The 26,010-nt window shown below is 40.3% G+C and overlaps 1 protein-coding gene across 1 annotated transcript; it reads left to right on the forward strand.

The window, feature by feature from the left end:
• The first annotated feature begins 3,716 nt into the window (after positions 1-3,716).
• On the forward strand, positions 3,717-19,897 carry LOC117432641 (tripartite motif-containing protein 16-like). The gene is made up of 9 exons (XM_059016578.1): positions 3,717-3,877; positions 7,252-7,327; positions 7,829-7,888; positions 12,168-12,760; positions 15,818-15,913; positions 16,330-16,563; positions 16,718-16,877; positions 17,809-17,874; positions 18,963-19,897. The coding sequence occupies exons 2-9, from the start codon at positions 7,270-7,272 to the stop codon at positions 19,493-19,495; spliced, it is 1,800 nt and encodes a 599-aa protein (XP_058872561.1). The 5' UTR covers positions 3,717-3,877; positions 7,252-7,269; the 3' UTR covers positions 19,496-19,897.
• Positions 19,898-26,010: the final 6,113 nt, after the last annotated feature.

The following is a 26,010-nucleotide window of genomic DNA, read 5'->3' on the forward strand; positions in this document are numbered from 1 at the left end:
AGGAATATTGCAAACACACTGCAGAGTTTTAACATCAGCACTTCAATACCCTCAACTTTTTTTTTCGTGTTGTTTGAACAGTGATAATAATAATAGTTTGCACAGGACAGGTTTGCTACTGCAGTGTGCGCGCGACCGGCGTCACCTGCGCGCCATCACGTGTGCAGTGCACAAAACGGTCAGGTATTATTGGAGGTCAATGGTTTGTCAAAAATGTATCGCCATAAATCTAGCTCTCAAAATCAAAGAAAGAAAAGGGTGAGAAAACATCATCAGAACTGAGAAACGAGCAGCTTCGTAAGTATGTGTACACCATAGGTCTGATTCACCTGCCATAGCACTGTCACTAGGGTGTACACCATAGGTCTGATTCACCTGCCATAGCACTGTCACTAGGGTGTACACCATAGGTCTGATTCACCTGCCATAGCACTGTCACTAGGGTGTACACCATAGGTCTGATTCACCTGCCATAGCACTGTCACTAGGGTGTACACCATAGGTCTGATTCACCTGCCATAGCACTGTCACTAGGGTGTACACCATAGGTCTGATTCACCTGCCATAGCACTGTCACTAGGGTGTACACCATAGGTCTGATTCACCTGCCATAGCACTGTCACTAGGGTGTACACCATAGGTCTGATTCACCTGCCATAGCACTGTCACTAGGGTGTACACCATAGGTCTGATTCACCTGCCATAGCACTGTCACTAGGGTGTACACCATAGGTCTGATTCACCTGCCATAGCACTGTCACTAGGGTGTACACTATGGGACTGATAGTTACCAGCTCTACATTAAAGTCTCCAGAATGTATAATTGTGAGCTCCACTGTGCACACGACCATACCTGCCTCCCTAACCCAGTTTCATTTCCTCCACAGTTTACTCCCGGATCAGAAAAGCAGACGATTCGAATCCTGCTGAGCTGTCCTCCTAACTCGGCTCAAATCAATCACTTTTTCTAAATACATGCCATGGCTAAACAGAAAGCTTTTAGTTACAGAGCTCATATTGCTTTGCTGTTATGTAGATGTTTGTTAAGTAGAATTTCATTGTTAGGTAATTAGTCTAGCATTATCCCTGTTGCAGTCTGCATGGTCTGTGTTTGATTCCCTGTGTAACTGTGATGCATCTTAAGATCTCACTGCATTCTTGAATAGCTGTTTCAATGAGTGTGAACATACTGTGCTTCATGATAGCTAACAAAATATACATAATTTTAAATATAAATTTTAATTTTAAAACTAGATAAATACAAAATTCAATCTATGTGGCATTATTTTGCTTGGAATAAAAGTACCGCAAGCCTTACATATATTTACTTTTTTGTGTGCCTTTGTTCTTAATTTCTCCCAATGTTGTGCCACCAAAGCTAGATACATGAGCTGCAGGTTCAAGGTGTGTAGGGATGTTCCTAAGTCTCTATTTCTGGCTCTCCAACAGGCTTTTCCATGGAGGAGGGGGAAACCTGGGGGGGGGGAGGGTCAGTGTGGTTAAAGTCACTGCCAGATGAAATTATTACTTATTTATTAACAGACGCCCTTGTCCAAGACGACTTACAGTTGTTACAAAATCTCACAGTACAAAATACAACATTACAAAAAATCTCATTATACAAGTCTGCCAAAAATGTGCTCCTTGCTCCTTGCATGCCCTAAGTGCTGTAGCCATCATGAGTTGATGAGATCAAAGTACAATCTGAAATATAACTTCCTGGATTCCATACTGAACAAATCCTATAGGCTAGTTTAGACGTCAATCATACATTGTGTGATTGACGTGACCGTTACACTAATTACATATTGAGAACCCTTCAGGACCAGGCGTTTCAGTGGGATGCTCACCCAGGACCAGGCGTTTCAGTGGGATGCTCCCCCAGGCGTTTCAGTGGGATGCTCCCCCAGGCGTTTCAGTGGGATGCGCCCCCAGGACCAGGTGTTTCAGTGGGATGCTCCCCCAGGACCAGACGTTTCAGTGGGATGCTCCCCCAGGCGTTTCAGTGGGATGCGCCCCCAGGACCAGGCGTTTCAGTGGGATGCTCCCCAGGACCAGGCGTTTCAGTGGGATGCTCCCCCAGGACCAGGCGTTTCAGTGGGATGCTCCCCCAGGACCAGGCGTTTCAGTGGGATGCTCCCCCAGGACCAGGTGTTTTTTGGCTGTATTTGACTATGCCTGTAAACAAACATTCACAAAAAATCTTTTTTTTACAGTAGAATCTTGGAAATAGTGTCCTTTTTTCAGAACACAGAATTTTGTTATTTTTATTTAATTTTACGATAGCCACACGTTCCCAGAAATTACACAAAACGGAGCACTCCCAGTGCACATGGAATGTAGAACCTATTTCACCTTTTTGACAAATGGTACAAAAAGGATCTGTTGATATTTTCATTTGAAAATACTTAAGTTGAGGGTGTAAGCCAGGGGTAGGCATCCCTGGTCCTGGAGTGCCACAATCCTGCAGGGTTTGTAGGTATCTTCTAATCATTATTTGCTAAATACCTGGAACAAATGGGAATTCTGACCAATTAAGACAATCATTGAATCAATTAATTTATTAAGGGGCTTGGGTAAAACAAACAACAAAAGTGTCTGTGGCACGGGTTTCCTACCCCTGGTGTAAGCTAAGCCTTTACCAAGGATTGGAATTCTACTGTTGCGAATTCAATGTACAGTAATGCTGCCCCCTGCTGGTGTAATCTGGCAGTGCATCAGTGTTCAGAAATGCACAGGGTTTTGTGAACATAACAGATGGAAACTATCCATAACTCGCCAATCATACAATAATAATAGCGCAATCATACAAATCTCTTGTTATCAGCTATCTTGTAGTGTGTAATAGTCATGCATTAACCTGTATGTTTTCCTATAAGATTACATGTGATTGTGTTCTCATTCTTCTGCTCTGTTCATATTTGTATGGTTCTCATTATAACCACAGTTAGCTTTCTCTAGCAATCAGAAGAGCCAGTTACCTGTCTGGTGTCTTCTGGTTTTTGTAGCAGCTGTCAAAACTTTTACTCCAGTGGTGCCCAACTCCAGTCCTAGCAGGCCGTGGTGTCTTCTGGAATGTCAAAACTAAATCTATGAGTTTAGTTAAATGGCATAATTATTTGATAAACTAGAAACATTTAACACATGCTCAGGCCTATTAATGTTCAGATACTAGTGTAACTTGAAGTGCACCTTCTAAATCATCAACATGCAAAATACGGACGCGGTGTAAATTATTCGAATATTATTTGAATAAATGAGCTGGACGCAGACGTTTTACAATGTATCATTTTTTATTTGTATTACTGCAGCTAGCTGATAAACACTTCCCTGTCTCTCAACACATTTAGCTGTCAATAAAGCTTATCGAATAAAAGTCCCCGAAACAACCCTATCCACTACTGCACACCAATCCCGAAAACCAACTGCAATACGAACAGGTGACTTTATAAATGAACCAAACCCTAAACACCAGTAATTCGTATTTCAATTATCATGATCTCAATAATACTGGTAATACTGCTGTTTTTTCCCCAAATAAGATTTATTTTTGTTTGTTTTTACTAACAATTATTACAGTATTAAAAGTTGAACAGCTGCATCAATTCTTACAAAAATATTTATTTTCCTTTTATAGGCCAATTAGTTCTCATTCCCCTACAATTTAGAGACACAGTTTAGGTTTACTAAACTCCAAATTACCTTAATTATTTTTGGCAATGTTCTCATTTAATTATCCTAGATCGTCATTGGGTGTGATACATTTAGCATTCTTAAACTTTCACTTTCGCTTATCAGAAACGCGGCGCGCCTCATCATTACTGGGAACGACACAGGTACAATTAGAAGACGCGGCGAAGATAAACCCGTACTAAAGGTAAAAACAATACCACAAATAACTTATTTCTGTTGTAGATTTAGACTTAAGGTGTATTAATGTTGTATGATGATCGATAAACAAAAATGGTTACAATTTAAACAAAGAAGGCTATGGAGAACAAACACGGAAGAGCCGACTTTAGTGTCACAGTTTTTGAACCCTGAATGTCTTTTCCAGTTACAGCACACCTGATAAAATAAATTACAACAGAGATGATATACAGCATGTAAATATTCTGAAGGAGGGATAAGCGCAGTTTTTAATAATTGAGTTGGTGTGGGCTGCATCTTAAATCGTAAGACTATATTTCATCATGTATAACCTCCAGACATTACATTTTTAATAGCCAATGTTTGTAACTAACGAGATATATTTTGTATTCTGCATATTGTATTCAGCCTACATTTTAAAAGTATCTTTAAAAACACACCTCTCTAATCCGGGAACTCGTTTTTATTTGGTGAAAATTAACCAAAGCACGAATTACATTGTTTTAGGAATGTCCCGGTTTGAGCTGAGAACCCAGGCGTTAGATAATATAATATAAAGTTCGTTTTTTTCAACTTTTCACGTCTTTATATTTGTATTTTCGTTAAATCTATTGCACTCATTTCTGCATTAATATATTTTTACGTTTTCACATTATTTTTAGACGTCAAAAACCCTTATATAGGTTATAATTTAAATACTTGTAGTCTAGTCGATTAAAATTCTATAGAATTCTATTGGCTATTCTGTAGGTTGTGTTGGTTTGTATAGAGATTTGGGACTTTAGCCTCAATATTCCGTTTTGTTTTTTTAATTCTCCTCTCCACACACGAGTCCTCCCTCTACTCAGCATAAATATATATAAGAAAAACAGCCTCCAATCACGTTTAAGAAAAGTCCTTGCGTCGCCTGTTGCCAGGGGAAACAGAGTTGTACAGGTTTGTAACCGGTAGTGGTACATCCTGACGGTTAGACAAGCAAACAGTCATATATACAAATCCTCCAATCACGTTTAAGATACAGCAGGTCCTTGCTTGCATCAGTGGTTGCTAGGAAGAACTGAACTGGGCAGGTTTGTTTATCTGTGACTTCAGTTACTCGCAGGGCGCCACACGTTCTCAAACACACAAGCAAAAAAATAATATACTTAGTAAAACAACGCAGTTCGATTTTTTGATTTTCACAAGCCAGTGAAGCGAGATAGAGCAAGTTTATGAGGAACCCAATAAACATGAACCAGGATTTTAAACTTGCCTCTAAAATGAATGGAATTGAAGTGTAAATGAACCTTTGCTATAATGAATATTGGTGCTTAGATAGGCTACAGTTTTATTTGTTTGCTGCTAAAAATATATATATATATATATAGAGCCAATTTACACATTCACTTCATTCATGAGACGGGCAATTTTAAAATCCCGTCTCAAAGCGTCGCGGGATTGTGGAGCCTGTTGGCAGTCGTAGTCACAAGTCGACAGTAACGCAGACTGGCTGAAAGTGTGACCGACAGCTACGACCACTTTGCTGCGTCAGCTCGGAGGGGCTTCAGTCCTTCTGGCTCACCCGTAGAAGTGTCTGCAGCTGACGTTCGGCTTTTGTCTGCGAGAGAAGTATAAACCAGCCTTAATACTCGCAAGGCGCCACACGTTCTCAAACACAAGCAAAAAAATAATATACTCAGTAAAACAACGCAGTTCAATTTTTTGATTTTCACAAGCCAGTGAAGCGAGATAGAGCAAGTTTATGAGGAACCCAATAAACATGAACCAGGATTTTAAACTTGCCTCTAAAATGAATGGAATTAAAGTGTAAATGAACCTTTGCTATAATGTATATTGGTGCTTAGATAGGCTACCATGCGCAGCAACCACGTGTATAATAATAACAATAATGAATACAATGTGTTGTTGTTATGTTTGAGTCACTAATAAGTTAACGTCACTATTTATTTTCTGTATGCAATTACTTTTCCCATCAAATCAGTAATGTTGCTCAGTGCTGCCGAGGCCCCAGGGAAGGATTGGTGTGTCCCGCTGGCCCCCCCGATAGGTACTACATTCTTCCGACTTTGTAGTTTATTGTAGTCTAAACCAAGCAATGATACTTGCAATCTTAGCAGTGTCTGAGGAAGATCATTTCAGTCGATACAGTATTCTGATAATGTGAAGGAAACTGTCAACGACGCCTAGAAGTTTCAATATCTCAATTTTATTTACAATATTCAAACTTTTTTTTTAGATAAGTGAATAAATATTTTTTTGTACAAACTCCACGTGTTATTTTCATTAATTGGAAGCTTACTTAACATCAAATAACGTATGTTTTTAGATGGGCAGCAGTGTGGAGTAGTGGTTAGGGCTCTGGACTCTTGACCGGAGGGTTGTGGGTTCAATCCCAGGTGGGGGGACACTGCTGCTGTACCCTTGAGCAAGGTACTTTACCTAGATTGCTCCAGTAAAAACTAAATAAACCACTCATCTCTGCTCTTAACCAATAGCCTGTATTTTAAGCAATATAACGGATCTTTATTTATTTTACACGATACCATTTTTCTAACAAACTGCTGCCCCATGTTGTTTTGAGCAAATTATACATCGAATTCATACTGTGGTATATATTGTGCAACTTTAGGGTTCTTTTAAAGTTTTTAAAAGTCTTTAAAAAAAATACATAAAATTGCTATGCCTTTTTTTCAGCTTTTTGGTGTAGTAAAATATGAAATGCGAAAGTTCAGATCATTGTGTGAAAGGAAGTGTTTGACAGCGCCTGGACACACAATCATTACACAACAGAAGCACATTTTTTCTGTGTAGAGCTACTGCTGTAATAGAGTATTTGTGGCCAAAAAGATCTTATTCTCAATTACATTGTGTTTGGTTGTCTAAATACAGGAAATGCACAGGATAGCCACGGTTTACTTTCGATTTCTGAACTGCGTAATTCATATATTAGTATTCAATCAGGTTTACTGTAGCCCCCTACTGCAGACCCCGACTCGAATCACTTCTGAATAACCCTTTAAATCAATTCAAATTCCTTTTATTGCACAGGCTGTATTGAACACACACACACACGCCTTACATGTGTCTGATGAGTTTGTGTATGTTTGCTCAATAAAGCTTATGTGCCATAAATTGAATTGATTAAAAGGGAACGTGAATTGAAATTGGGAAAGCATTTAAAAAAAAAAAATTGTCATTTTTAAAAAGCAATTGACCCCAACTCTGTGAGCGTGTGGCCACAATGTTGAACGAAACAACGTGAAATATCAACCAATGTGTTAGATTGTTTTTGCAAACTTTATTTTATTTATTTATTTGTTACTTTGTTTAAAATAAATGAGTGAGAAAGAAACCTTGTTGTTTTGTTTTATCTTGGCAAAGGAAAAGTGTGAAGAGGAAATGAAGAAACAGCCAGAGCCTCGACGAAGAAACAGTAATGAGATGATACCTCCTAACAGTGAGTGAAGAGTAGAATGCAGAGGATAGAGTCGTGGAGGATCACAGAGTACAGAACAGGGTTGCTATTCCATGAATGAGGATACAGACGACATGTTTATGGATATCCTCATCAGTGAAATAGCCACAGCACTGTGTGAAAGTTCATGCAGTATTCTGTTTATATACAGTTTATATACAAGTGACTGTTTTATTAGAAGACAAATGAAATGAGACAGGGAGAGTATGTATCCATACCAACTATAAAACAAACACTTCATTCAAGAACCACTCTGTGAACTACAGTGAGCTGAGCTGTGCTTTGGTCTTGAATCACGATACGCACGATACAGACCTCTATGATGATACGATATCTCATGTAAAGAAAGTGTCCTGATTCATCGCTACATGATGAATTGTTACACACCTCGTTTAGATATACATTCTACTCTTAACTAGTTGAATGTATATAATCATGAATCATTAGTTGTGTGTGATTTAAACATTTCCTTTTTTTGTGTAGTGTCTGGATGTGAAGCGAATGCAGAAGAGAACAAAGAAGAGACAGAGGAACAAGAACCAGGTGAGTAGATTGTTATTTTCTTTATATTTTTCTCTCTTGTTTATGCCAGGGATGTTCATTGGTTAAATCCACAGTTTACAGCCACAATAGGTATGTGGTCATTGTTTTAAAACAAGTGTCTCGTTTTAATGTTCACATAGGCTCAAGCAAGGCTGTATTGTTTATGGGATGGGGCTTGCAGCATCACATCCTCATATCTGGATGTGTAGCTGAAACAGCGCCCCCTGCTGGTCAGGGGCCTTTATGATTCCAGGCAGAGACTTCCTTCCTCGCCTCCAGGATTCAGTAACTTAGTAACTCTGAGTTAAAAGATGCGACTCACTTGAGAGTGTGAAAGGAGCTTTATCTTCAGGCCTGGGTTACAGTGGTGAGGAGACATTCAAACTGGGCAATTCAGATCAGGGAAAACAAACAGGAGTAAAGTTGATCAAAAGTTTATCAAAGTAAATAAATACAGTTTCAACAGATGACTTGTAAAATGCAAAACGTTTCTGTTTATTGATGTCTAAAAAATATCAATACATCACTCAATTAACTCGTGCCTCATTCACTACACGGCAGTGTTTTGGACATTATACAGTGATAAAGGAAGATCACTTCACGCAGTTTCATACAGTGATAAAGGAAGATCACTTCACGCAGTTTCATACAGTGATAAAGGAAGATCACTTCACGCAGTTTCATACAGTGATAAAGGAAGATCACTTCACGCAGTTTCATACAGTGATAAAGGAAGATCACTTCACGCAGTTTCATACAGTGATAAAGGAAGATCACTTCACGCAGTTTCATACAGTGATAAAGGAAGATCACTTCACGCAGTTTCATACAGTGATAAACACCTTATTCACCAAACTCAATAGATGTAATAATACAGTGGAGTAACCTACTAATTAGCATACACCTTGTAATGGGGACTTTTTCAACCTGAAAAAAGGACCAGGGGTCACAAATGGAGATTAGATAAAGGGGCATTCAGAACAGAAAATAGGAGGCACTTTTTTACACAGAGAATTGTGAGGGTCTGGAACCAACTCCCCAGTAATGTTGTTGAAGCTGACACCCTGGGATCCTTCAAGAAGCTGCTTGATGAGATTCTGGGATCAATAAGCTACTAACAACCAAACGAGCAAGATGGGCTGAATGGGGCCTCCTCTCGTTTGTAAACTTTCTTATGTTGTTATGTTCTTATGTAACAGACCGTGTGTACCAGGCTTTCCCAATCCTGGACCTGGGGGACCCCTGTGTCTGCTGGTTTTCATTCCAACTGAGTTCTCAATTACTTACGCAAACCCTTAATTGAACTAATAATGTTCATAATGTTCATGCTTAATTAGACCTTTCTAATTGTTCTCAGCTCCTAAAAAGTTGCCGATTTTCAAGTTCCTTATAAAAAGGTCTAATTAAGCTAATGAATAGTTCAATGAAGGGTCTAGTTAAGTAATTGAGAGCTCGGTTGTAATGAAAAGCAGCAGACACAGGGGGTCTCCAGGACCAGGGTTGGGAAACCTGCAGTATGGGCTAAACAGAGTGCCAATTCACAACAAGTTAAGATGCCTCTGTATGAGATATCCAACTCGAAATACAATAGAACCCTATTCTCCATTTATACACGTAAACGAGATCAATTAGATTAAAATGCATTTTTATTTCAAAGCAGCAAATTAATGAATGAATGAATGAATGAATACATACATCAATCAATAATATTCATTTGGTACAGAGGACAGATGTACTTTCACACAATGTTTTTTTCTTCCAATAATTAAGTGTTTCTTGTGTATTTCCCGATATCTCATATATTCAGAAACCAGAATTAATCTACAGTAATGCCTGCAATAGTAATGTTAACCTGATTTAATTTGATGATGATTATTATTATTATTATTATTATTATTATTATTATTAATCATCATTATTATTTGCTACTAAGAAGTGTATGTTGTAGTATATTAGTATAGTGCATTGTCATACATATCTGATTTGGTCCTGTAATTCACTGTTTGAGGTGTGTGTGTGTGTGTGTGTGCTTGTATGTGTGTTGTGGATGTTTGTGTGTGCTTGTATGTGTGTTGTGGATGTGTCTTGTGTGTGTTGTGGATGTGTGTGTGTGCTTGTATGTGTGTTGTGGATGTGTCTTGTGTGTGTGTGTGTGTTTGTATGTGTGTTGTGGATGTGTCGTGTGTGTGTGCTTGTATGTGTGTTGTGGATGTGTCTTGTGTGTGTGTGTGTGTGTGCTTGTATGTGTGTTGTGGATGTGTCTTGTGTGTGTGTGTGTGTGTGCTTGTATGTGTGTTGTGGATGTGTCTGGGTGTGTGTGTTCTTGTATGTGTGTTGTGGATGTGTCTGGGTGTGTGTGTTCTTGTATGTGTGTTGTGGATGTCTCTTGTGTGTGTTTGTGCTTGTGGATGTGTCTTGTGTGTGTGTGTGTGCTTGTATGTGTGTTGTGGATGTGTGTATGTGTGTGTGTGCTTGTATGTGTGTTGTGGATGTGTCTGGGTGTGTGTGTGCTTGTATGTGTGTTGTGGATGTGTCTGGGTGTGTGTGTGCTTGTATGTGTGTTGTGGATGTGTCTGGGTGTGTGTGTTCTTGTATGTGTGTTGTGGATGTGTCTGGGTGTGTGTGTGTGTGTGTGTGTGTGTTTGTATGTGTGTTGTGGATGTGTCTGGGTGTGTGTGTGCTTGTATGTGTGTTGTGGATGTGTCTGGGTGTGTGTGCTTGTATGTGTGTTGCGGATGTGTCTTGTTTCGTGATCTGCACTGGTAGTGAGCCACTCTATTTATGTTGTGGTTTAGTTGAAATCGCCGGGTTTCCAAACGCGGTTCTGTTAACACACCTTGAGACATTTAGTGAAGGTACCGCGCTTAAGTGAATATGGTTAGTATAACAAACACCTCCCCCGCGGTCTAAGGGGAAACAATTTAAATACATTTCCATGCATTAACATTATTCATTGTATTTAAATGACACCACGTGATACCCATTTCCACACGATTCATTGCGCACGCAGGGTAGGGTCGCCTGCCACTCCTGAATACACACAGGAAAGGGGCTTAACGCAAAACACGTTACCGCTGTTTAGTGCATGAGGACCAAAATGTTAAAGTGATCTTTTAAAATGAAAAAAAAATTGAAATGGAGCTCTGCTGCTATAAATCACTAAACACAGTGGTTGTGGTGATTTTTTTTTTTTTTAAAGCTCATTTTTACTGCACTGTAGCCCGATTTTGCACGGCACTAAAAATCACCACATAAACAGGTGGTTTGGGAATTTTTACCAGCGTCTGTAAAGTTTAGTCCCATGCGAACCGTCCTTTTCTTTTATCCCAGATCATTTTCTAAGACGTCTGGTCTTTTTACTCCTGTGTCAGTGTTATGTTAGAATTGATACAGCATTTCCAGGGTATTAGTCTCAAATCAACAGCAGCCTTCACAATAAACCAAAATATAATATTCAGATTAGTACGATATGACCTGAGAAAATACAAAACATAACTGTCAACTCTTAAACATTTTTTTTCTTTTAATTAACAGTGCATTTTAAGATATGTTTGGAAATGCATATCACTCAAAGAACGAAATGGTTCTTATAGCCTTTGGATAAGAAGGTACAAAATGAAATAAGTTATTTACACCCCGTTTATTGTTTAGAAAACATGCATAAAAGTGCCTTCTGTGGCCACAACATAGCGTTTCATTTTGAATTTACCAGCTTTCTTGGATGAAAATTAATCCACGTCTGGGAGGTTTCTAGACGTCCTCTGCTTTTGACCCACTCTGAGGACGCCTGGTTTTTAGTCCTGTGTGAATCACACTTTAGAGAGGAGTTGCTGGGGGCTGCTGTGGCCGGACAAAATCACACTGATGCCCCATTTGAGAAACGTTGGTCTAAAACATCAAAGTATCGACATGTATACTATACTAATAAAATCAGTGAACATTATTGCAAAACAAAGCACTGTAATACGGTATTTGACAATTTACAAAATACAATTCCAAAAAGCTCCTGTGCGTTCTCACTCTGCCACAGTAATCAGACAGGCTTTCTTTTTATTTATTTATTTATTTATTTATTTATTTATTTATTTTTTGTGCCGCGTGGGTTACCCTGAGACACAAACAACATCATGAAAGCCATCACAAACTGGCTTTGGGGTGCGGCAAAAAATCTTGTTTCAGCTTTTTAACAGAACTGTAATGATATGAATCTCTTGCTTTCTTGTATTTAACATGGTTACACTGGGCAGTTAACTGACAGCATGTCTCTGTCTCATTGCAGCAAGAATAGCAGAAGCGAATATTCTGGTAGCGCATGACCAGTTTAGCTGTTCAGTGTGTCTGGAGCTATTGAAGGACCCAGTCGCTATTCCATGTGGACACAGTTACTGTATGGGGTGTATTAAGAACTGCTGGGATCAGACTGATCATACAGGTGTCTACAGCTGCCCCCAGTGCAGAAAGACCTTTACCCCAAGGCCTGATCTGTGCAGAAACACCATGCTGGCTGAAGTTGTGGAGAAATTAAAGAAGACAGGACTCAATCCTCCTCCTGCTCAAAGTTATGCTGGACCTGGAGATGTGCCGTGTGATTTCTGCACTGGGAGAAAGTTCAAAGCTGTGAAATCCTGTTTGACGTGCCTGGCCTCTTACTGTGAAACACACGTCAAGCCACACAGTGAGGTTACTCCATTAAAGAGGCACAAGCTGATCAATGCAATTGGAGATCTGGAGCAGAAGCTTTGTGCTGAACACCAAAAGGTTTTGGAGGTCTTCTGTAGAACCGATCAGACGTGTATTTGCATGTTGTGTACACAAGATGAACACAAGAGCCATGATACAGTCTCAGCTAAGAAAGAAAGGTGTGTGGAACAGGTAAGGGTTTGAACCATTTCCTTGTAGCTATCCTAGAAGATAAGAATTCCCAGGGATATTTAACATGTCTGTTTACTAGGTTATACAGTTTCACATCAGATCAGATTTTAATTGTATATTAAGAGCTATTTAAAGAGCCCTAGTTTTTTAATTGCTCTATCTAAACTATGATGTACTAACATGTATTTCAGGGTGTAACAGGGGTGTTGTTATGGGTGTGGTTGTCGCTGATTGACAGGAGAGACACAGGAGGTTTTCTTTGATACAAAAAACACAAAACATTCAAAACAAAACATTGCTCGAAAACAACTAGAAAATAAAAGTTGACCAAACAAGAAAGGAGGTCCCGCTCCAGGAACAGTCTCCCTGACACCTCCTCTCTAGACTTGGGAGGGATTAAAATCCCCTAAACTTGTTCCCTATTCCTTCCAGTGCTAGCGATCCTGGTTAACTCACACAGTGATCCGAGATACATTTTTCCTCTTGTGTTTTTCTCACCCTGGTTAACACACGCAGTCGTGAGGATCCTACAGCAACACTCTCCTTCTCAGACAGTCTGTATCCCTGCTTGTAGAACCAAGAAACTGGCTTTTCAGACCCTTTTTAAAGGCATGTGGCCAGGGCTAAGAGATCATCAATTAATCAATTAACACCTGGACACATTCCACACCTGGATTTGAATATGCCCTGCCATATCTAGCACAAACTTGATTACCAAAAACATTAATTACAATTAAACAAAACACACTATTTACACGTGCAGGACCTCAGCCCTGCCTCACAGGGTAAGAAGGATTTGTTCAGCTGTTTTGTGGTGCATTGGAATTTGTAGTGTAAAATTAGCATGATTTATATTCCTAGTGTTTTTAATATGTATCTTGCAACTTAATTAACTCATATATCAGTTTCATTGTTTAAGATATTATAGTTTAATTGGTAAAACTGTTTAAAAATAGCATTCCCAGCAAAGTCAAGCACCTAATTAAAAAAAGCAGAAAAGACCAAGATTAATATGATATACAATATACAAGATTAATATGATATACAATATACAAGATTAATATGATATTCAATATACAAGATTAATATAATATGCAATATACAAGATTAATATGATATACAATGTACAAGATTAATAAGATATACAATATACAAGATTAATAAGATATACAATATACAAGATTAATATGATACACAATATACAAGATTAATATGATATTCAATATACAAGATTAATATGATATTCAATATTCGCAGGTCTTCTGTTTTTCGGTGTTTATTAATTTCATTAAACCAAGAGCCAGCCATGTTTGTGTTTGTAGTGATGTGGTGGAAATATGATCCTCGCTTGGAAAATTGGTGCTGCAGCCGGAGGACGAAGCGAGCTTCACCCAGTGCTGCCTCTATGATGCAGGGCCTTTTTAATATATTGTAACAATGACTGCAGCACAGGGATCATAATATCTTCTTAATAAACTAATACATCACATTTTAAACAAGACTTTAATAATTGTGTTTTGATATATATAGTAAACAAAACCCATGCCTTTAAAAGTGACACATACACATCTATCTGCACTGGCAGAGCTGCTGTGCCCGTGCCTTTAAAAGTGACACATACGCATCTATCTGCACTGGCAGAGCTGCTGTGCCCGTGCCTTTAAAAGTGACACATACGCATCTATCTGCACTGGCAGAGCTGCTGTGCCCGTGCCATGCCGTTCTTGCCAGTCTGCCCACAGTGAGGGGTGTGTTTTTGAGAGATTTGCTTGTACACTTAAAACGTTTGATCTTTCAATTTATAACCACCATCTAGCTGAGAAGAACTGTTTTTATTGGTAAAGTGTTCATCTTTTTAATTATGAAAGCTCAAAGTCAGTAGAGGGCATAACTCAAATCCAAGATGGCCGCCAGGCAGAAAAGTAGCTGAATTTGGTGTGTTAAAACACATTTACATGATTAAAACAGATATGTTTAAGTTAGTTAAAAACGAAATTTAATAACCTATTTGAGAATTTGTTTGTTGAAATCTACAATTTCTTTCGCTCACCCTACTAGTCCCCTCTTTCCTTTGCTCTCTTCCACAGTGAAGTCCTTCTGCTCACGGGTTCATTCTTCTGGGGATTTTGTGTGTTTCGGCATTTTTTACATTTCTTCACAATTTTCAATTCTGTTTTAAATTCCACGAGTGTGTGAATCCTCCCTATTGAACTGTAATATAGCTTTAAATCCCACGAGCAAGAACAACCCTCCGTTTCTAATTGTAATCTCGTTTTAAATCTCACAAGCGTGTGCAATCCTCCAATACAAATGCAGGAATGTGCTGCCACTCAGTTTAAAGTATTCAGAATGAATCAATGATAGATTCAAGTCAGGAAGGAGGTTCATTGCCCGACTGCGCTGGGAAAGGCTGTTATTTTGTTATTCCTTTTTAGGTTTTAGGTTATTTTATTGTATTTTTTCAAATGGAAAGGGATGAAATCAACGTGAATTGAGTAACCATGTCCAGTGTTTTTCCAGTGTTTATTGGGTATACACTGATTTCATTGTTTTGTATCAGGGCTGTTTTATCTGTGTTTATCAATTAAAAACAGAAATCAGAAGCCCTAAATATCTATTAAAGAGAAAGCTGCTTCAGTTTCCTAGGTGCTTCACAAAACAAACATGTGACACATGCTAGATCAGCCATCATTCACTGTTACTAGTATGAAACAGTACCATCTAGTGGACAGCTCCTGTGGATCAAGTGTTCTTTTGTGTTACTGGCAGCTGTGCACTAGATGGTGTTGTATCTTACTACTATACACACATGTTGTCTGATCTAGCCTGTGCTGCAGATGTCTATGGCGTGCAACTAGAACTGAAGAGCAAAATATATTCGAGAATCACTGAAAATTATTGCAAACATTGTAAAGAGGTAAGGGGACACGAAAATAGATAATATATATAAACTAAATTATTCTGTCAGTTTCAATAACATACTTAAACAGGCCTGTGTTGGGTGTGACAGGATATCACTCAATACCCCATCAGAAATGTCACTGTGTTTCTACACAGAAGCAGCTGGGAGAGACACAGTCAGAAATACAACAGAGAATCCAGGAGAGACTGAAAGAAATTGAGGAGCTGAAACAGGCTGTGGAGTCACTGAAAGTGGGTATTGACAAGAGGGGGTTATTATTATTATAATTATTATTATTATTATTATTATTATTAACAGATTGACTGGAACACATCTACAGAAGTTTACTGTCTATTATTATGTGTTTATTTAGCAGACGCCTTTATCCAAGGCGACTTACAGAGACTAGGGTGTGTGAACTATGCATCAGCTGCAGAGTCACTTACACCTACATCTCACCCGAAAGACGGAGCACAAGGAGGTGAAGTGACTTGCTCAGAGTCACACAATGAGTCAGTGGCTGAGGTGGGATTTGAACCAGGGACCTCCTGGTTACAAGTCTGTTTCTTTAACCACTGGACCACACAGCCTCCTAAGAGAGTCTATGCCTGATGTGTTTTTGATATCAGTTCTAACCATGTCTCCTCTACTATGTTCTTTCACTCAGAGATCTGCATGCATAGAAATAAAGGAAAGTGAGAAGATCTTTACTGAGCTGATCCGATCCATTGAGAAGATCCACACTGAGGTTATTGAGCTGATTGGAGCTAATGAGAAGGCTGCAGTGAATCAGGCTGAAGGACGCATGAAGAAACTGGAGCAGGAGATTGCTGAGCTAAGGTGGAGAAACGCTGAGCTGAAACAGCTTTCAGAGACAGAGGATCACATCCATTTTCTACAGGTAACATCACTGCTTGTTAGAAAATCTCAAGTCCATAACTGGGACGGTTTCAGACAGACCTCTCCAATTGAATGAATCCTTGCTTTTCCCCATGAATGTTTTGGACCCCATTCTGTTTCACTGAAAACTCCTTTTCTCTGCTTTCCTGTTGTAGAATTTCCAGTCTCTCTGTGCCCCTCCTGAAGCTGGAGGCTTACCCAGCGTTACTGTCAATACAGACATCTCTTTTGAGGCTGTGAGGAAAGCTGTATCTGAACTTAAAGACCATATTGAGGACTTCTGCAAGGGGGAATTAATCAAAATAACCACAACAGGTTGGTGTGAAATAGATTCCTTTGGTAGAGATTTCTCAAATAGACCATGACTTGAGGAGGGACAGGACTTGCAAGACATTAATAAAGACCTCTTGCAGATTGTTGGCTATATGAATATTGCAGCAGGGAGGATGGAGGAGGGAGGAGACAGCAGGGAGGAGTGGGAGGCAGCAGGTAGGAGGGAGCAGGGAGGGCAGAGCAGGGAGCATTGGAGAGGGAGCATGGACGGAGAAGAGAGAATTAAGCAGGGAGCATGGAGGAGAGGGTGGAAGAGAGAGGAGGGAGCATGAAGGATTGATCAGGGAGGAGACAGAAAAGAGGCAACAGGGATGTGGGAGCAGAGAGAAGGGAGCATGAAGACTGGAAGTGACAGCAGGGAGGAGGGAGCATGAAAGAGTGAGCAAGGAGGAGGGATCACATAAGTGGGAGGAGGCAACATGGAGGAGGGATCAGGGAGAAGGGAGCAGGGAGGACGGAGCAGGGAGTGATGAAGCAGACTGGAGGGAGAAGGGTGCATGCAGGAGGGAGCAGGGAGGTGGTAGGAGGGAGAATGGAGGATGGAACGGACTGATGAAGCAGAGAGGAGGAAGTGATGTGAGGATAGAGCAGACAATGACTGTTGTATGTTTGATGCACAAGGGGGTCCTAATATGGACACCGTACTGTTGGTTAAAGGTATGTGATGGAGAGGAAGGAACACAAGACTCTAGTGCAGTGGCAGACGTGTTCACATTGACTTTGGCTGCTGCACCAATACAGAAGGAATACATATTCATTGTAATCGTGAACATCTTGAAGTACAGATTTTTACACCCTGAAATGCCGTGAATAAGCCTTGTTTCTTTTCAGATTGCTGTTTGGAGTCTTGTGTGTGTTGTGTATTAATCCACATGTTTCAATTCTATTTCTCTCTCTCTTTTTTTCTGCCCAGTGAATGAAGTTGCAGTTTACAGTCTGCAGGCTCCAGAGCCAAGGAACAGAGCTGAGTTTTTAAAATGTAAGTCTGTTTTCACTGAAACATTTGATTGAAAGATGTGTCACTCCATTGTGAGAAGAGCTAACACTACAGAACAGGGAGGGGTGGAGCTTGAGGGCAGCAATTATTATTATTTATTAGTAATTGTGAAGCCATTAATCTACACTCCTCTCCAACAAGTATTGGGACAGATGAATACATGCAGAATGACTGGGGGAGGGGCATTTGTTGCCTGTTTTTCCACTCAGACCTTTCTCTCCCTAAATATCTTGGTATCCCTGAATAGATAATCATGCCATCTTTTAATACATGTACAATGCATGTGAAACCAGTTGTGGGGTAAAATGAACAGCTATCCCTCCCAGTCATCCTGTGCTGGTAGTAAATGTATATTGCAGTATCACTGCACTTGTGGGATGGATTGCTCATTAAAATATTAGACAGATATTCTATTGAAGATATTTAGTAAGCAAGGGGTCTGAGTGGGTAAAATGGAAACACATACCCTGTAGGAACATTAAGTGAACTGTAATTGTATGCAGAGCTGCATTTGATTAGTTCCAATTGAAGAAGTTTGATAAGATCGAGGAATTATAATGAACAAAACAATCAAACAGCAAGAGGGTTTAAAGGGTTCATAAGGACCTTTGTATTTTATTGTGTTGCAGGTTCCCATGTGTTGCTACAGCTGTTTACGTGAGGTGTGTGGATTGTTTTAATTATTTTTATTTTTTTTTACATTTTGACCACTTTTTTTATACTTATAGATGGCTTCACATGTAACTGCATGGGCCTCTCAGAACTACATTTCCCATCATCCTCCTGCTCACATATGTAATTGAGATGGAATTACCAGTGAGCAGGAGGATGATGGGAAATGTAGTTCTGAGAGGTCCATGCCGGTCCGCGGGAAGCCATCTTGAGGCAGAAAATGCAATTTAAAAGTTTTAAAAAAGTGGTCAAAATGTATTAAAAAAAAATAATTAAAACAACACACACACCTTCCATAAACAGGATGTGAGGATGCAGCAGACAATGACTGTTGATTTTCTCAGTGATTTGACTTTTCTAACCGTCTCTCCTCTACCCGTCCTCTTCTCTTCAATCAGATTCCTGTCAGCTCACACTGGACCCCAACACAGCGCATAGAAACCTCTGTCTGTCTGAAGGGAACAGAAAGGTGACACTGAGGGGAGAGACCCAGAGATATCCTGATCACTCAGAGAGATTTGACAGCCGGTACCAAGTGCTTTGCAGAGAGGGTTTGTCTGGGACTCGCTGTTACTGGGAGATTGAGTGCAGTGGGGGAGGGGCTTCTATAGGAGTCACATATAAAGGAATCAGCAGGAAAGGAGGGGATGATTCCTGTCTCCTTGGATGCAATGAGAAGTCCTGGAGTTTGTTCTGCTCTGATTCCAGTTACACTGCCTGGCACAATAACAATCAAACTGCAATAACTGCCCCCCACTCCCCCAGAATAGGAGTGTATCTGGACTTTAATGCCGGCACGCTGTCCTTTTATGGCGTCTCTGACACAATGACCCTCCTGCACAGATTCCAAACCACATTCACTGAGCCGCTCTATCCTGGGTTTTGTCTTCATTGTTATGATTCCACTGTAACAATCTGCCAGCTGAACTAGACTGTTTTGTGTTGTAAGAAACCCTTTGTATTGAACTCCCTGTCTGTCCTCTCCACTCCTCGGGTGAAGGGAATGTTCAATCTGACACAAGTTTGGATGAAAGTTAGGGGGTAAAACGGCGCCACCTGCAGAGCGAAACGAGGTGAATTATTTGTTTTTAGCAACAAATGGATTTCATGGGAAGTAACTGTATTTAATTTATTTTTTAAGAATTGTTATGTTTTATATATATTTTAGAAAATGGCATCCAATAGTCAGTGCTGTAACAGTTTTTAAAAAAGTGAGCTTAAGTTTGCTTTATTGTGTGTGTGTTTTTGTTTTTTGATTTCTATAAAATGTTTGTTCTAATTTATTTTTTCAGATTTTAGTAATGTGATTTAATAAAATAAATAATTTGATTAATTGTGACTTTTTCCTATTTCTTAATACTCATTAACACGGTTTTTGAAATGAGAATGAGAAAGAAAGAGGGGAATGAGAAAGCACAGAGAGTTCTGGTAAAGCATAGGGAAGCATTGTAAAGCACAGAGAGGTCTGGTAAAGCATAGGGAAGCATTGTAAAGCACAGAGAGGTCTGGTAAAGCATAGGGAAGCATTGTAAAGCACAGAGAGGTCTGGTAAAGCATAGGGAAGCATTGTAAAGCAGAGAGGTCTGGACTCTAACCCTGGGCTTGAGACTCAGCTCAGTGATTTGGATTCCTGAACAGCTTCTTAGTAAAGGTATTATTCAGCATGCCGCCGCACCGTGAACTAATAAGAAAAGACTTTCAGTACCTGGCAGGCTCTTGTGACATATCAGGAGGGTCATTCTCTTTACTCCTTCTTCTCCTTGGAGTCGGTTCCATGCCTCTCTCTACTGAATCACTCGTTCCTCAGTTAGCTGGGTTTCTCCTCTGCAACACAATTGAAACAAGTCCGTTGTTAAAGAGTACAGCGCTTCAAATGTCATTTTTCTTTCTCTTTCTTTAGACCGGCCCCTTATCTTTTCATGCTATTAAAAATCATCCCGACCGCTTCTTGTTATCACAGTTACTCAAATGCTGGGTTCGTTTTTGGAAACGTCTGTGTTGCTAATTGAGTGCCATGGGAGCATTGTATTTTAAACAATTTTGTATCAATTAAGATTATGTTTCATTTTGAATGATTCATTTTGAACTTTAAACATACAGGTTAATACTAACAGTTACAACAGCACTTAACAGGTAAAAAAAACCTATGATCTTTTTGTATGTTTTGTCCAGTTGTTCTGCTTGGATTTTGGTGTCTGACCAAAGTTATATTAGAGCTTGAGTTTCTCGCACTGTTCATGTCGTTAGGGTTACCCGATTTGCCCTGAAAAACTAAATAAGACGTTCTTTTTCTCCAAATCACTGACGCAGTACCAAAATAACAGTACTGTGCAGTAAAGAAACAAGGACCACACTAGAATCAACCATCACAGACTAGCAGCTCTGCACACACTAGAATCAACCATCACAGACTAGCAGCTCTGCACACACTAGAATCAACCATCACAGACTAGCAGCTCTGCACACACTAGAATCAACCATCACAGACTAGCAGCTCTGCACACACTAGAATCAACCATCACAGACTAGCAGCTCTGCACACACTAGAATCAACCATCACAGACTAGCAGCTCTGCACACACTAGAATCAACCATCACAGACTAGCAGCTCTGCACACACTAGAATCAACCATCACAGACTAGCAGCTCTGCACACACTAGAATCAACCATCACAGACTAGCAGCTCTGCACACACTAGAATCAACCATCACAGACTAGCAGCTCTGCACACACTCGAATCAACCATCACAGACTAGCAGCTCTGCACTCACTAGAATCAACCATCACAGACTAGCAGCTCTGCACACACTCGAATCAACCATCACAGACTAGCAGCTCTGCACACACTAGAATCAACCATCACAGACTAGCAGCTCTGCACACACTAGACTCAACCATCACAGACTAGCAGCTCTGCACTCACTAGAATCAACCATCACAGACTAGCAGCTCTGCACACACTCGAATCAACCATCACAGACTAGCAGCTCTGCACACACTAGAATCAACCATCACAGACTAGCAGCTCTGCACACACTAGACTCAACCTTCACAGACTAGCAGCTCTGCACACACTAGAATCAACCATCACAGACTAGCAGCTCTGCACACACTAGAATCAACCATCACAGACTAGCAGCTCTGCACACACTAGAATCAACCATCACAGACTAGCAGCTCTGCACACACTAGAATCAACCATCACAGACTAGCAGCTCTGCACACACTCGAATCAACTATCACAGACTAGCAGCTCTGCACACACTAGAATCAACCATCACAGACTAGCAGCTCTGCACACACTCGAATCAACCATCACAGACTACCAGCTCTGCACACACTAGAATCAACCATCACACACTAGAATCAACCATCACAGACCAGCAGCTCTGCACACACTAGAATCAACCATCACAGCCTAGCAGCTCTGCACACTCCTATAACACTGCATGAGCTCAAAGAACAGCCACATAAACTACAGCCAGGGAACTCCTGTGGGACAGACATGAGTAAGGATCCGCGCAAAGTGATGTGCGGTTTCAAACCCCCGTGAGAGGCTGTGTCCTCCCGTGGTTAAAGACAAGGGCTTGCAGGGAAATAAGCGTCATTCACGCTTTTATTTTTGAATTTTTGTTTGTAAAAAAGAGCGAGTTAAAGACCACGTGCATTTTCTTTACTTTTTTTTTAAAACAGCTTCATTGGTTTCAATCTCTCCACACACTAAATCGCAGAGTCAGCTCTGAACACGGCATTCTTTATATTCCCTTGTGTGATCGAGTGGAAATCTGCTCTGCAGCGCACTCCAGCACCCACACAGCTCCCTGACCTGCACACCGCAGGGCAACTGCTGTACAAAGGCTGTTTTATCAGTCCCTGCTGTGGATTAAAATAGTATTGGTTTTAAGAATAAATAATTAAACTCACATGGGGAGGTGTCGGGTCTCGGGGCTTCCTGGACTTCATGGAGACGGGCGGAACGCAGCTCTCGCTATTCCTTATACAATGCTGCCATCGTGTGGACATTCACTAGAACTGTTTGTTGTAATATATCTATTTTTGTCAAGTTTCAAGTCACAGCGGTCAAGGGTCAAGTCTGGAAACAGCCACCCCTGATTGAACTGATGAGGATGAGGATGAGGATGAGGATTCATTTATCTGACGCCAAAACAATTCACAGGATTATTCAAAGTAATTGCCTCCTCATCCGGCGCGTCTGTGCTCTACGAGTCGCCTCGAAAAAATATCAACTGCCTCATTGAAAACTTTAATATCTTACCGTCTCTGAAGCAAATATACAAACAAGCCTGAAATTGAAGAGACATAAATAAATAAATAAAATAACAGCAGAAACGCTTCCTTTTACAGAGAACAGTTTCAAAGTGGCTTGTTTTGAGAGCGTCTCGCGGGTAAATGTTGTCTTTCGCGGTTTGATTATTTTTTGTTTATTTTTACCGCGTGTGTTTTTTTTTTTTTTTCTATTGACTTCAATCAGCGCATCCTAAACCACGCCCCCTCCCTCCCCCTGAAGCTCAGCATCCAATAAACTGACACGTCACTCAAATGAACACATTCTTCCAGATGATTGACACTCGTATGCATTTGATCGGGTCGTGTTTCATTGTAACAGATTCAGCCCCGGATCAGAACACATCCGATTCGAATGGATTATTGGATGTTATTGTTTTATAGACGAGACGCCGACAGTTCAGGACAGTTTCATTTGACGCGACCTTCTGAAGAAACATTTTTAAGAAATCGAGGATCAGCGCATTTGATCTCATCACGTAAATCTGACAGCGCTGACACACAAACACACACACACACACACACACACTGACACACACGCTGAGACACTCACCCACTGACACACACACACACTCACACTCACACACACACACACTGACACACACGCTGAGACACACTGACACACACACACTTACACAAACACACACACACACACACTGACGCACACACACACACTGACACACACACCAACACACTCACTCACACTGACACACACACACACACACACCAACACACTCACTCACACTGACACACAAACACTCACACACACACTGACATACACACACACACTCACACACACACACACACACACACACACATGGTATTCAAAACAGCAGGTGTCTAATAAAATAAAGAATATTAAAAAGCCTGCTGAAAAATGAATGCATTTGGATATCAGCATATCAATGTCAGCTTGTTATTCAAATTCCCAATGGCCATTAACAGGGAGGAAGCGCCTTGTTTGAACGACAGTAAATAAAATAAAAACAGCCATTAATCAAAGTTTCCAGTAGAGAAAGACAGGAGCCTTATGACATTGTTTAGCACTGTCAAATCCATATCACTTTGAAATATGTACAGTATATACTATTGTGAGAAAGGTCGTTGCTTTTCTCTTTCATTCACTGTAGAATGCGTGTGTTTACTGTCCTTTATATTTTCTGATGCATATCATGATATTTGTACTGTGTTATCCTGCGGAGATACTCAGAGATATTACAATTTATTATAAACTCATATTTACAAGCTATCGTAAAATGAACACAACTGCATGTATCCCAGCGCCCCTGCTTTGTGCTGTAGGGTGATTATCACACCCCAGCTGTATCTCTGCTATCACAACAGGATCGATTCTGGGAATCAAGTATTGTGTTCTTGAAGGTTGTTTGATAATTATCTACAGCCTGCAAAGTGAGGAGCAGATATTGAAATTATACTGGAAGGTTTTTGTCAGGTTTTATGAAGCAGGACTCAGGGAGACAGGGGTGAATTCTCGAATTCAAAGTCTATTGCGATGGATTTTGGTACACAAACAGCGGGTAAACACGGCACAGATAGCAATTAAGACAAATTGAATAAGTAATTGAGGTAAAATCGGTTTGAGCCCCTCCGCCAGGGTACACCCCGCTGTGGGACATATTCCTGAATATGATAATAATACATGAGCATGCAGTAGAGGTGGAACTGCATTCACTAATGAAACTGTGTGTCTTGAGAATCAAGGCAAGCTGCTGTGTCTTGAGAAGGGGCCTCTGGCTTGCAGACAGACTGAACTATGTGAGCTACTGATTAGAGGAGTGGTGCCTGGACTGGATTAGGCTGAGCGGACAGTTGAATTATGGACAGATACTTCACACGTGCCGCAACAAGCATTTTGACGCAAGGCAGACATGAACTAGCGATGTCCCCGTAGAAAAGGACATTAAAACATCAAAGGACTGGGAGTTTAAAAAAAGGCACGATACACAAATGATCTCATGAAAGTGGCTATTTAGCAGAGTGAAACAGACTATAAATATCCAAGCAAAGCTAAACATGTTGCTCCACACCGAATGATAAACAAGGTGCTGTCACTCTGAAAAGCAAAGCTGCAACTCCAGGACTCTGCCTGAAAACAGAATCAAGAAGAGGAACCGAGCTGCAAGCGAGTCCACGACCACAAGCAACGAGACTGAGGCCCTGCTGGAGGACTGCCGTAAAACTTACAGAGACTGTTATCAGACTAACCAGTCTGGGTCTGCTGTACACCTGAAACCACAGTATCCAAAAGAAACTGTGCCCTGCTACCTGCGCAGCTCAAGATTCAGCAAAGAGGACAGAGCGGACGGGTGCTTCTGTGGATACCATACCGAGGACTGGAGACCTTGCTGCAGCTGTTTGTTGATTCTGTAGTGAATTGAAAGCTTTGTTACCGAGTTTGATCCAACGTGGGATTGAAGACTTTGTTGCAGAGAGGAGAGTTTTTGTACTGGGCACTTCAACAGACTGAGTTTCCAAACCAGCGGACCAAAAGTCTGAGCTTCAAGGAACCGTTGAGTATAATTCCAGTTGCATTTTCCTGTCATGGAACTAAATTAATTAATTGTAACACATTCACATAGAATTGAACTGTTAATTATTTAGTTTGCACACTTTGCGTGTGAAATAACTTTTAGTGAAACTCGATGAAATAACTAGAAGTAATCTACCTCATATTGTTGTTTGAAGAATTTCTTTAAAAGTAAACTTGACATATCCTGAATCTATATACCATTAATAAGCTTAATGTGATCTATTCTAAGATTGTCTGCATCATTTCAGTTTGTATGTGGCCGTGTGTGTGTGTGTGTGTGTGTGAGGAAGTTACTAGCTACGTCACAGCTTGCTTGCTGAAGTGCTGCTTTGTGTGTGAGAGTTTAATGAGAGTGTAATGCGCCAGCATGAGTGTAGTGAGAGTTTTGAATTGTGTTTGTGCTTAGAGACTAAGAGATTTACTTTGTGACTTTTCTGTTTTCTGTTTATTGTTTGTGTGCTTAATAAAATATCGCTATTGATTAAACATTCCTTGTGTCTGCGCGTGAATGTGTGTTCATAGTAAACCCTCGATCTTTGTAACACGTCAATTAAATATTAATAAGCGAACTAATCAACCCAGATAAACA

Source organism: Acipenser ruthenus, chromosome 53 (genome assembly GCF_902713425.1).
Source record: "Acipenser ruthenus chromosome 53, fAciRut3.2 maternal haplotype, whole genome shotgun sequence".
In the NCBI taxonomy this organism is placed as follows: domain Eukaryota; kingdom Metazoa; phylum Chordata; class Actinopteri; order Acipenseriformes; family Acipenseridae; genus Acipenser; species Acipenser ruthenus.